Here is a 12,801-nt window from a genome sequence, read left to right as displayed (position 1 = left end):
GCCCCATGCCCGAGGCCCCGGCCACAGGCCCTACCGGAGTTTCCGCTCTGTGCTTGAGACCCCGCCCCCATGTTTAGGCCCGCCCCTTGCCTGAGGCCCCGCCCCATATCCGAGGCCCTGTGCTTGGCCCCGCCCCATGTCTAAGCCCCACCCCATTCTGAGTCTTGGGCCCCAGGCCTGAGGCCCTGCCCCCTTCGTGGCCCGCCCTCTCCCTCCCCCCGAGCCCCGCCCACCGCAGACAGTGACCACTCACAGCTTCCACCCAGAATCCACAAGGACAATAGATGTGAAGGTCTTTGGAGGCTGCCCACTTCCTAGCCACCAGGGACCCTGGGTCTTGGGCACCTTTTGATATGCTGGTCTTGGGCATTGTCGGGGCACAGTGAACCTTCTGGCGCTTTGCAGTGATCTTAGTGGCAGCCCCGTCTCCCTACACATCCTCTGAGCCTTCCACCTCCAGAATTCCCAGGTGCCTGCCGGAGTCCCCTTCTGCTAAAGGATGCTTGTTGACAGATGAGCTCTGGGTGTGCAGAAAGAGTGCATCTGCGCTTCTGGCGTCTACCCAATCACCAATCTGCGGTTATATTCCAGGGCAGGTCACCAGCTGGTCACCCTGTGACACACGGACCAGGGTCTAACAGAAACAGCAGCTATTCTCGGGAGGGGTCCAGCCAAGGCCAGGAGCAGGTGGTCACGCACTTATTAATACATGCTTGATAAATAATGAAGGCTTTTAGTTACAGCATGGATGGAATGCAGTCTCCACCCCTCCTCTCTGCTCCCACATCCTCCCCAGTGTTTCATGCATCTCCTGAAAAGAAAAGCAAGTCCCCCTTCTGCTAAAGTGTTTTTATTTGTTCTTCCTTGTACACTGTGTAGTAATGCACCAGTTAATCAGGAGACAGCCAGAGAGAAGCATGAGGGGACATTAAGAATTCACTGGCTCTAATCGTATGCAGCCAGCAGCCCTCTGCCCGGTGCAGACGCACACAATACACAGCAGTCCCCCCCAGGGCTCCCTGCTCCTGGGAGTCTCTAATTAAGCACTTCTCAGTGGCGATGACCTGGCTTTGGTCACCAGAGCCCAAGAGTTAGTGATTTTCTCCAGTACGTCGGGTGAAGGGAAGGTTAATGACGGCGGGGTTCTCCCCACCTCAGCAGATTTGACTCTCAAGCTATACTATCACCCCATTTTCACCAAGCACACAGAACCAGAGCACTGGAACTGAAAGCCAGGGGTGAGAAGGAAGGGAGACCCCCTGCTGTCGGGGGCGGGGCACAGTCACTACCACACACGCAGACGATGGGGGCAGTGTGGGGCCTCTGGATCTGAAGCCCACCGGTCTGCGCAGGAATTTTGCCTCCCAATATGGACCTGCTTGCGCTATGGCCCCTGAAGCGCTGACCTTAACAAAACGTCACCCTAAAGCTTGGCTTTCACTGATTCCTAGCTGCACTGTCCTCGCCACAGCAGTATCCTGCAGGGAGCATATCACAGGTGGGGTAACTGAGGCACAGGGAGGGTTAGTGACGGGGTCAGCGTCACAGGCTTTCCATGCCCAAGAAGCAGAATTCCCACACAGACCCAGAGACTGATGCTCTCAGACGCCAGGTCCTGTGAGCCCCAGGAATGGTCTGGAGACCACCCCACCCCACCACATTCTGGTGTCATCGAGCGGCCTTCAGAGAGGGGGTGTAGGGGTGATGCATGTGGTCAGACATCCAGGGCACCGAAGCCGTCAGGCTGCGGGAGCAAGCACAGACGCTTCCCGCTGAGTCTGGCAAGTGCCTTTGATGCATGCATGCAATCGACCTATTTAGGTCCTGTTGTTTTGTTTGGGGGCCACCCTCAGCAGTGCCTGGGGCTTACTCCTGGCTCTGCACTCACTGATCATTTCTGGTGGGCTCAGGGGACCTTAAGGAATACTGACGATCGAACCTGGGTCTGCTGCGTTCAAGGCAAGCACCTCACCTGCTGTACTATCTCTCCAGTCCTCCATTTGGTTCTTGATTGGGGATTCATGACCTGGGGTTTCCTACGCAGAATCCCAGCAGTTTCATAGCTCAAAGTTCTCAACTTGAAGGAAGAGAGACAGAGACACAGAGAGAGAGAGAGAGGGGTGGGGGGAGAAACAGAGAGGAAGAGAGAGACTCCTGCCGAGCCCCGTGTAGCCACAGACTAGGGACCCCCCTCCCCGAGGTACCACTCTCCTTAGTGGGCTCTCAACCTGCAGGACCACCACAGGACGGGGGGGGGGGGGGTGTGGAGGAAACCAGCTGGTAGCCTTGGCACCTTACACACCAGCCTGACCTTGGACAGGACCCTTGGGCACCTTGGGGTGGAGACGGGGCTGGCAGCAGGAGTGGGACTTGCCCTTGCCATTCCCACAGGGTTGATCCCAGGACTGGGGACCAAGGGTTTCCTGCTGCAGGAGCAAAGGGGCGGCCAGATGACAGGCGGGGACAGAGTGGGCAGGCACTGGTGCCCGCGCGCCCCCTGCTGGTAGGAGCAGGCCAGGGCACACAGTGACTGAGAGCTGGACACAGGTGTTGGAGTCCTTTCCCCAGAGGGGCGGCGAGCCTGCTGCTTGCCAAAGGGCGGCCTGGAGTTCCTGTCCCCCTAACCGCTCTGAGACCCTCCCGGGCCTGGCTCTCTGCTGCTGGGCACAGCTCTTTCCCCGGGAAGGTCGGGGCACGTGCATTTCCGCCTGAACCGCTGACCGATCTTCCCATTTCCCCTTGAGACATTTTCAGAGCAGCTCGTCTGACCTCAGGGTCGTGGGCACTGGTCCTTGCGCTCAGCCCCGAGCAATTGAGCGGGGTGCTGCAGGCTAAGAGCATCCTGAGACAGAGTCCGCCCCCCACACCCCCATCTCCCGACCTGGCCTCTGATACCCCCCGTTTTCCAGACAATTAGACAAACAAAGCCAAGGTCAGCGCAGCTGCAAAGGCGAGGACGTGCTCTGTGTGCTGAGAGAGAGGCTTGGACGCGGCCCTGGGTCGGCTGTTTCAAGACTCAGCCACCACCAGCCAGGGCGCAGCAGCAGGTCACAACTCAGCCACCCCAGCCACACCACAGCTGCAAGCCACGACTCAGCCGCCCCAGTGGGCCACGGCACAGTCACCGACAGCCACACCACTGCTGTGGAAACTTTCTCCACTCTTGATTTCTTTTTACCCTAGAAATATTTACACAAATCTGGAAGTTTTCTAGAAATATAGAGGACACCAGATACTGATGATAAACATAAAGACATTTATTTTTATTAAGCACGTGGTTTTGTTACGCAGCCCCGTATAGAGTAATGCGCCGCGGTTTAAGATGGTAAAGCACAAATGGTACTTTGGGGCCGTAGCGATAACTCAGCACGGAGGGATCCTGCCTTGCACGCAGCTGGCCCAGGTTCAGTCCCTAGCACAGGGTCCTCAAGCACAGAGCCCGGAATCGGCCCCGAGTGCCTCCAGGTGTGGCAGGTTCATTTGCTTACAAAACGGCCTGCAGGATGAGTTGGGCAAATCAGAACCAGCCTGGACAGCTGAGACCAGCCAAGTGCCCGGAAGCAGCCAGTGGCTGAGGCTGGTTCTGGCCATGACAGCTCTGGCACAGGACCCTCTTCACCCCGGGACCTTCCCCACACTGAACACAGATAACACAGAGCAAGGGCAGAAGAGCAAAGCACGTGGGCACCGATCTGGGGCGTGGGCATGGCTGCCTTGGCAGAGAGCAGACAGCAACGCCCTCCATCTCCCCACACCCTTCCCGAGGCATCTGCTCACAGGACCATCTGGCAGAAAAGGCTTGGGGTGGGGGGCTGGGCACTGGAGAGCCCCTCTCGGCCTCACACACACATCCAGCCCTTTGCACATCCACCCCTGCTCCCAGCATCTTGACTCTCAGCCTGCCCTGGAATGTTCTAGAGACAAGACACAAGGTGGGTGCCCTCCCCACTGAGCTATCGCTCCCGCCCAAAACTAACAGTTATTTTTTTATCATCTTAAAGCATGGCTCGTAACCTCATGTGGGGCTGTGTAACAAAAACATGCTTTAAAATAAATGTCTTTGGGGCTGGAGCGATAGCACAGCAGATAGGGCATTTGCCTTGTACACAGCTGACCCGAGTTCAATTCCCAGCATCCCATATGGTCCCCTGAGCACCGCCATGAGTAATTCCTGAGTGCATGAGCCAGGAGTAACCCCTGTGCATCGCCGGGTACGACCCAAAAAGCAAATAAATGTCTCTATATTCGCTGTCAGTTGATATCCGACCACGGATGGGTTACTCCAGATGAGACCGGTGCCCACAATGAGACTGGTGAGAAATGGCCGTCCGCAACTGAGTGAACAGGTGGCACGCCAATGCCAGCACGGGGCCTCTGACATTCATGCCCGCTGGGGCTGCAGTGCTATACCTGGAGAGAGAGGGGACTGGTGTTTTCTCACAGCGACTTGGGGAACTCTGGCCATCAGATCCCCTTGCCCAAAGCCTCTGGGGGCGGGGGGGGGAGGGCAGTGCAGAGAGGTGAGGGCTGGGCACAGGTGGTCCCAGCGGAAGGAGGCGGCTCTGCTCTCCGTGATGGTGGGCGGCAAAGCGTGCTGAGGCTCAGAGATCAGGGTCCCCCTCCCCACACCCCCGAGGCTGTGCTCCACCGGTCTTGCGCCTTCCCCTGTGGCCACTGGTGCTTCCGTGTGGTCGGCCGTGGCAGGGTCCCACCCCCATACCCGTTCTCTCTCCCTGCAGTTCCTGCCGCAGAGGGCGCACTCGGCCAGCCCCGCCTGCCTCACGCCGCACGGCACCATCCTCCAGCACGCCCTGGACTTCGATGAGTTTGTCCCCCCTCTCCCGCCTCCGCCCTATTACCCCCCTGAGTACACCTGCACGCCCACAGCCGAGGCCCCCAGGTGTGTCTTCTAGGGCGGGGGGGCCGGTAAATGGGGGTACTGTGGGGGGAACACAGTCTGCAAGGCCCAAATTCATTTCCAGTCTCAGAATTGTGCAGCAGGCCCACCAGACCAGAGACCGGACCACAGAAGATGGCGGCTGGGGAAAGGCGTGTGTGTGTGTGTGTGTGTGTGCATGGACACGTGCGTTTATGTGTTTGTACTCATACGTGTTATGTAGGTACATATGTGTGTATAAATGTTTGAATTTGTACATGTATGTGTGCATATGTATGTTTGTGTGCACATGTGTGTGTATTCATATGTGTATGTGTGTGTATTTTTGAGAGGAAGAGGGACCTTTCCCATCAGCCATGATGCTGACCATCTGCATGAGGACACTCTGGGGAGTACCAGGCGAGGTTTGGGGTACACAGAGAGGTGGCCCCGGGGTGACGTGGGCTGGTCCTGCATTTCCAGGGGCCTCCAGCTGGACTTCGCCGCGTCTGCCTTCAGCGCCTTGTATGATGTGGCCATCAACAGCCCCGGCTTGCTCTACCCCACCGAGCTGCCGCCGCCGTACGAGGCTGTGGTGGGCCCCGGGCCTGCCAGCCAGGTGAGCCCCCTGAAGACCAGTGCCTGGCGGGCAGGACGTGCTCCTGGACCCCGCATTTGGGCATGTCTTCAGCCCTAGTGTAGACTGGGCAGCTGCCCACCAGATGCTCTCACCGCCCGAAGAACGGGTTCTGGGACAAGCCCAGGAGAGTGGCACCAGAGTCAGGGGCTCACCTTTGAGGCGAGGGGTGGGGGTGGGGGGTTCTTGTGATCACAGGCCCAGGCTGGGTGGGCAGCAGGCCCGTGGTGTTGAGGGGCAGGAGGGAACCAGAAGTGCTCCTGGGAGAGGGGTCAGCCTGAGTAAGGCCCTGGAGATTGGGGCAGGGGGGCGGGGGGCAGCCTTGGGGACCTGGAGTGAGCCGCTGAGCTGTGGTCTGTGGAACCCTGGGTCGTCAGGGCAGCCCAGGTGAGTGTCCATAGGGTGAGGGGGGCTGCGGTTTGGGGACCTGGAACGACCGGGGCTCACCCGCAGAGGGGTCACTGGACCCTGGGCAGCTGGGGAGGGCGCCAGGGAGAGGGAGACCCTGGGGGTGGCCCCAGAATAAAGATGGGTGCATTGGGGGCTTCCTGCCGGGGATCCAACCAGGAAGGGTCCCCTAAGCTGGTACCCCCGTGGGTCCGCTATGACCCTGGGTGAGTGTCTGACCTCAGTGCGGCCAGCTCCCCACGTGCTTGTCAGTCCAGCATCAGCCCTTGGTCGTGGGGCCCTGCCCTGCCGTCTGCAGTCTGCATGGCCCGGCTGTGCCCAGCTCACTCGCAGTCCAGCGGGGGCGTCAGTGCTGGGGCTGGTTGGTGCTCCCGGGATCTGCATGGAGGCTGGCCAACGCGCAGAGATGCAGGTGGGGGTGTGGCCTACCCCAGCCTCAGTTTACCCTTTTGCCACCTCTGGGGTCTGCCCACCCCTCCCAGTGGCCTGCTGGTCGCTGCTGTAGATGCTGACACTCTCCTTGGACTGTGGGACAAACGGCTTCTGAGTGCCTCCGCTGGGCCTGGGGAGAGGGAGCTGGGACTGAGGGCTTGGCCTGTGCCAGGGGTCGGGGGCCGGCAGGGGTGGGGGCTGTTTCAGACTGTCCTGGGGGCTTGGGTGGGAAGGGGGCAGGGCGCTGGCACAGAAGGCCGGAGCTCATGTTCCCTGACAGCCGCCGGGTTTAACCCTGGTCTAAACAGCCAAGTGCCACACCCCTCCCCCCCCAAAAAAAAGAAAGATTGCAAGGAAACGCAGAAGTCCACTTCCTGCCACAGCAGGCGAGCTCCTGAGATCTGGCCAGCCCCTGAGACTGGGCACTGCCCTCTGGGGAAGGAACGGGCGGAACCCCTCCCCGGTGGCCCACGACCCGCTCCAAGAGCCCTGACTCCTGCTTACCCGGCAGTGCCCGCTCCGCCCCGTGGGTGGGAGTGGGAAAGAGAACAGAGGGGGATTAAGCAGGGGCCTGGGGGTGCAGAGGGAACTCGGGGTACTGAAGGGGCTGCTGAAACGCCCACGTATGAACTTGGGGCCAGGCGTGGGACCGCGGTGAAGGCCGGGCAGGATGGGCGCTTGGGACTGCCCGGCTGCAGTAGCGGCCCAGCCTCAGTGGCCACTGCGGGCAGGTGGGCAGTGACTGTGAGAAGAAACGGCCTCAAAGTTACCATTTCGATGCTCAAACAGCCTGACCTTGACATTTAAAAACTTCATCCAGGCTCTTCCAAATGCCCTTGAGACAGGAGCCTCCAATCTCCTTTCCATCGAAAAACGCCAGAGGTGGGGGTGGGGTGGGAGGAGGGGGGGGCGGTGGCTGGGGCGTGGCGGTTAGAGCCACATCCAGCGGTTCTTGGGGAGCCCAGTGTATGGAGTCCTGGGATCAAACCGGGCTAGGCCATGGACAAGGCGGGCATCAGCAGCCCCACTGTTCTCTGTTCTCTCCCTCTCCTCTCTCTTCCTTTCTCTCTCTTCTTCCCTCTCTCTCTCTCTCTCTCTCTCTCTCTCTCCACCCCTTTCCCTCTCTCCCCCTTTCCTCCCTTTCTCTCTCCCCTCTCCCTCTCCTCTTCCCCACCCTCTCTCACTCACTCGCTAGCTCTTGCTCTCTCTCCCACGCGGCTCTTTCTTGCCTCTGCTTTTTGTGGGAGGCGGGGGGGGGGGGGGCGATGCTGAAGACCATCAAGGCATCTCTGAGGATGAATGGTTCCGGTGCTGAAGGATTCCAGGGTCACCTGCACCCCTCCCTGCCTGCACGCTCCGCCCCTCACCTCACCTTCTGGCTTCACAGTCTCAGCCTTCAAACCATTTCTTCCCCTGAGCCTCGGTTTTGTCTAAGCAGCCGCGGGAACCTGGGTTCTTCAAAGCAAAGCCCTGGCCCCTGCTTGTGGGGGCGATTGACGTGCCCCCACCCGCTGCCTTCTCCCGCAGCTGAGCGAGGCCCAGAGCTGGGGAGAGCCCCGAGAGGCTCGGCAGAACAGAAACCCAATCCAGTCTCCTCCTGACCTTGTCCTGCTCTAGGTCGTATTTCTCTTGTTTGATTGATACTTCTTTATTACCTGCAGAGGGTTTTTTTTTTGGGGGGGTGGGCGGGGGCAGCAGTTGTCAGTGTTGCTGTCCACCCCTGCAAAAATAAAAATGACAGACAGATAGAAGGTTTGTGCCGGAAGAGGAGCAGGGAGGGAGGAGATGGTCTAAGGATGGCTGGGTGCTTTTTGTTTGCTTGGGGGGAGGGGGGATCCGGGGGCCAGTTCAGTGATGCCCACTGAGTGGACGGCGCCTGGGCCTGGCGACTTCTTGTTGACGAGGCCCAGAGGTGTGGTGGTGACTAGGGCCACACCTGGCTGTGCGGGCCTCAAATCCAAGGCTTTTGCCAGGCACCAGCACCCCCTCCCCCTCCCAGCCCTGCACTGTCTCCCCAGGCCCACACCAGCAGCGAATTCTGGGCAGAGAAGGGGTGGGGGATGCAAAGTGATGGGGGTCCCCTTAGCAGAGGGGGCACAGAGAGAAAGGATGAGGGTACACATTAGACAGGTGGAGAACGAGCGGCCACATTGGACAGGCGTACATGTGGGCAGCTGGGGCTTCCTGCTGGTGGGTGGGGGTGCCCCTCCCCCTGTGCCCCAGCTGGCACCCCCACCTCCTCCATCCCCCTGCAGCGGGATGGGCTGCTTCCATGAGGGGCCAGACTCTACTTCTAATGCCACTGTGATTGCAGCCGAAGCAGCAGCGGTGAGACGGGGTGGCAGGAATGGGAATGTAATTACGGGAACTGGGACGGACCAGCCCAGGGGCCTCCCCGCGGCTCCCTATTCGTACATCTGTTCCCCCGAGTGATTGCAAAATAACGGGGAGAGCGGGCTGCCTGTGGCAGAGTCAGGAGAGGGCTCTGGTGCAGGCGGATGGGGGTGGGAGAGGGACACACAGCCGGGAGCCCCCTCACCCCTCGGCTGCAGGCAGAAGGGCTCACTCGGAGGCAGGGCAGTCCCGCAGCCCTGGAGAGCAGCGTGCCCATGGCTGAGCTACTGCAAGATGCGGCTAGCTCATTCCTGGCACCGCCCCCACCCCTCCGACTCACCAAGAGCGACAGAAACACCTCACCCCCACTCCAAGCCTGCTGACCCCGTGTTCAGGGCAGTGGCCAAGAACTGGGATGGCGGTGGCAGAGCCTGCCCTGCAGTGGCCGGGAACCTGGCCGGGGCTAACACGGGCTGCCGACAGCTGAGCACAGGCCGAGCACGCGGGAGCCCTGGGGTCTGAGGAACCAGGAGCGACCCCCAAGCACAGAGCACTGCCGGTGGCGCCTCTCCCCAGAAAGCACATCACCTCCCAAGTCAGCCTTTGCTTCTGAGTTCCCTTCCTCCAGGCTGGAGACGCCCCCCTCCAGTCCCCCTGACCCACCCTGTGTGTCTCACTGTAGCTGGCAGGTCCGGATTTGCAGGGGATCGAGTCCAGCTCCCGGGCCCCGGGCCCCACCGCCGGCTTCAACACCCAAGGTAAAACTTTCTGGGGCTCACACACCGAGCTGCCCCCCCCCATCAAATCTTGTTTCTTAAGAGGGTGCCCCCTTGTAGCTCCACCCTGCCTGAGCTAAGTCAGTTAGGCTGGCACACACTTCGGGAGGATATTGGAGGCCCGGGGGCGGGCCCCGTCTTCCGTCCTGAGTTTCTGACTTAGAGGATCTGGCGGGCTGAGAATTTGCCTTGGAGGCCCGGGGCCAGGCTCGCGCTCTGAGCTCAGCTGGTGTCACTGAGATGCTGGCCTGCCCATGGGGGACCCACCCTGGCTATTCGCAGACCCCCATCCCTTTCTCTGCTCTTGGGCCCCCTGTGGTCACTGTCCCCCCACTCCCGGGTCACCTGCTGAGCACATTTGCCTCCTGTCTATGTTCCCCACCACCCCCAAGGCTGAGTCTGTCTGGTTTAGGGTGCGGGGAGCCGGCACCGTCCACACCCCTGACACCGCGTCCTTGCCTTTCAGCAGCAGCTGACAGCACCAGCCTCCCGGTGACTGAGGGCCCCTCCACTCCCGGCCCGAGCCGCCTGGCCCCTGATGGTCCCTCAGGAGCACCCCTGCCCCCAGTGGCAACCCAGCACTCCAGCTGCATGTCCCCCAAGGACAGGGACCAGGACACGCAGACACAGCAGAGCCCTGGGCGCGTGACCCGCTCGGCCAGCGACCCCACTTCCTGCGTCTACCACGCGGCAGGTATGACCGGCACTCACCTCTGTCCGGATGCCAGCGAAGCCCAGGGCCATGGGGTGGGGTGGGTGGGGGGAAGTGGGGCCTGGTGTCCTAGCCTCTGCGGCCGGCCCTGCCGGCTCGCCACTCTGGCCAGGTAGGGCAGATTGGAGGGTCTGGGGGCTGATGAGAGCGGGCGGGCAGGGTGGCCAGTGGCACCAGCAGCTGCAGATCCAGGAGGAGCCTCCGGGCTCAGGCCAGATCATCAGCTTAGTGGGCAAACACGTATGCGAGCAGGCACGCAGGCACATGTGACCACGACCCCATGACCGCAGCACACATGTGAGCACAGATACGCACATGCAGGCACACGTGGACACACCTGCCCACTCTGCCTGCTTCCTCATCTGCCTAGCTGGGCCCCCGACTTTGTACTTGGGGGTTGTGCCCATCCACACTCAGGGACCCTCATGGCCAGGGTGGATCCGGGCTCTGACCTGCAGAACCAGAGCTTGCCTGTCGACCGGCCCCCCAGATGGGACTTCTCCGCTCCAGGGGGCTGTAGCCCCTCAAGAGTTGTACCAGTTTGGGTGGAAGTTCCCAGTTTAGCTGGGAACCCCACGATTGCAGCAGGAAGCTCGCCCCGACACTCTGTCACTGGGTCTGACCTTGTCCCTCTCTCTCTCTCCCTCTCCCCTCTCCCTCCCTCTTTCTCACTCTCCCTTTCTCTTCTCCCTCTTTCTCTTCTCTCTCCCTCTCCCTCCCTCCCTACTCTCCTTCCCTCTCCCTTTCTCTTTCTCTCCTCTCTCCTCCTCTCTCTCCTCTCCCTTTCCACTCCCTCTCTCTCGCTCTGTCTTTCTCTCCCTTTCTCCGCTCCCTCACTCCTCTCTCTCTCTGTCTCTATGTCTCTCTCTCTCTCCGCCCCCCCCTACCCCCCTCAGCTGGTCTGCGTCGCTCTGTCACAGCGTCCTGTGCTCGCCGAGGCTTCCGGGACACTGCCACCTGGAAGCCCCACACACGCTCCAAGCCTGACGCCTTCCAGCCTCTGGCCAAGGAGCGACCGTGTGCCGTCACAGACAGCCAAGCCTATGCCACTGATGCGCGGGTGCTGGTGGCAAAGTTTCTGGAACATTCGAACTGCGCCCTCCCTCCCGAGGTGCGGCACGTGGTGGGCCCCGTGTGCCCTGCCGGGCCCCCAGAGGAGCGGTGCGTGGACGAGACCCTCCTTGGCACTGGGCTGCTGGACCAGGTGTGATGCCAGTGCCGCAGGTCCGGATGCAGAGGCCCAGAGACGGGCACTTCTCCCCTGGACGCCTCCCCTCTTTGGGGGTGCAACTGACGCCACTTCCCAATGGATCCAGCGAGTGTGGGGAAGGGACTCTGCCCCCACCATGAGCACGTGGACCCTGGGCCATGTGGGGCCTGGTGACAGCTGGCCTGGGGTTTCCCCACTCCTGGCGGATGACACAGTCTCGAGCGCTCACATGGCCAGGTCACCCCTGCCCAGCACCCCGCAGGCAGGGCTGTAGGGACCCCAGAGCCCAGGGACCACCCCACAGGGCCTCCCTCCCTGGAGAGGCAGAGGCTTCAGGGGGAGGACCCCCTACATGCCCTCTAGGTGCTCCCCACTTCCTCTTGTCATCCCCTCAACCCTGTTCATTACCTAATGAGGCCACAGCAGCCCCAGAGACCTCTGACACCCCGCCCCCGCAAGCGTCCCCTTCCCGGGCCTGAGGCTACGGCAGCACTTGCCATGTGTCAGGGGTCACCAGGCCCAGCCTCCCCTGGGTCAGTTCCCCAACCCCTCTGCTCCCTGCTGCTGTCACATCAGACGCAGCCTTGACCCAGCAAGGGACGTGGAGCAGCGCTGGGCTGCCTGTTAGAGCTTTCCAGAGGTGGGCCCCACTGTCCACAGGGGCCACCACTACCCTTGAACAGAGCCGCCCACTGGCAGCCAGATGGCGCTGGACAGCAGGTGCCACAGCTCTGCGGCGCCCCCTGGTGGCATGTGCGTGTGTGCGTGTGTGGTTGTGTGTGTGTGTGTGTGTGTGTGTGTGTGTGCGCACGCACGCGTGCATATGTGTCCCTATCCTGAGAAAGGGAGGCCAAAGGGAGCTGAGGTGTAGGAGGTGGCGGCCAGGGGATGGCCGAGCATGCCTGCCATACTTCTGGTCTTGCTCTGGGACTGACCAGTTGGGACAATCCAGATGACCAGACCTTTCCCACGGAAAAGCCACGAGGCTGTATGAGCACTTTATCCAGTCCTTGATTTTTTTTTCTTTTTGCACCTGAGGGAATTGGTTTTGTCCTCCCCTCACCCTGGGACCGCCTCCCCCGGCCACCCCCTTGCAGGCCAAGTTAAATGGTTTTCCCCAGGGCCTGCAAGGAGTTTGCCAACAAAGCGGGAGCAGCCCTGGTGGTGGTGTGGGGGGTGTCTGTGCTTTGGTCGGGGTGCCCCGCCCTCCTCAGTGTTCTGGACTGCACCCTCCGTGGGTGTTGGTTATCAGACCTGGCTGGGACTGCAGCCCTGCCTCTGGCAGGCTGGGGGTGAGGCAGACAGGATCTGGTGCGTGTCCAGCAGGGGGGCAGTGCCTGCCCTGTGGGGCTCCTGCCCCAGGCCAGCCTCAGGGCTGAAGCCCAAGTTCTGGAACTTTCTTCGTCCTTCCTACAC

The 12,801-nt window shown here is 61.2% G+C and overlaps 1 protein-coding gene across 1 annotated transcript in view; it reads left to right on the top strand.

Annotated features, from left to right (window-relative positions):
• ENTREP2 (endosomal transmembrane epsin interactor 2) overlaps positions 1–11,574 on the top strand; it is a 144,701-nt gene extending 133,127 nt beyond the window's left edge. The window contains exons 6-10 of the mRNA XM_056124458.1: positions 4,740–4,900; positions 5,360–5,495; positions 9,370–9,445; positions 9,930–10,157; positions 11,072–11,574. Of these exons, the coding sequence (XP_055980433.1) occupies positions 4,740–4,900; positions 5,360–5,495; positions 9,370–9,445; positions 9,930–10,157; positions 11,072–11,385 (915 nt within the window). The 3' untranslated portion in view covers positions 11,386–11,574. The remainder of the gene's footprint in view (positions 1–4,739; positions 4,901–5,359; positions 5,496–9,369; positions 9,446–9,929; positions 10,158–11,071) is intronic.
• The last annotated feature ends 1,227 nt before the right edge of the window (positions 11,575–12,801 follow it).

This window comes from Sorex fumeus, unplaced genomic scaffold (genome assembly GCF_029834395.1).
Source record: "Sorex fumeus unplaced genomic scaffold, SorFum_2.1 ptg000051l, whole genome shotgun sequence".
NCBI classification, from domain to species: Eukaryota; Metazoa; Chordata; class Mammalia; order Eulipotyphla; family Soricidae; genus Sorex; species Sorex fumeus.
The sequence above is the reverse complement of the archived record's forward strand: the minus strand, read 5'-3'. Positions and strand labels throughout refer to the sequence as shown.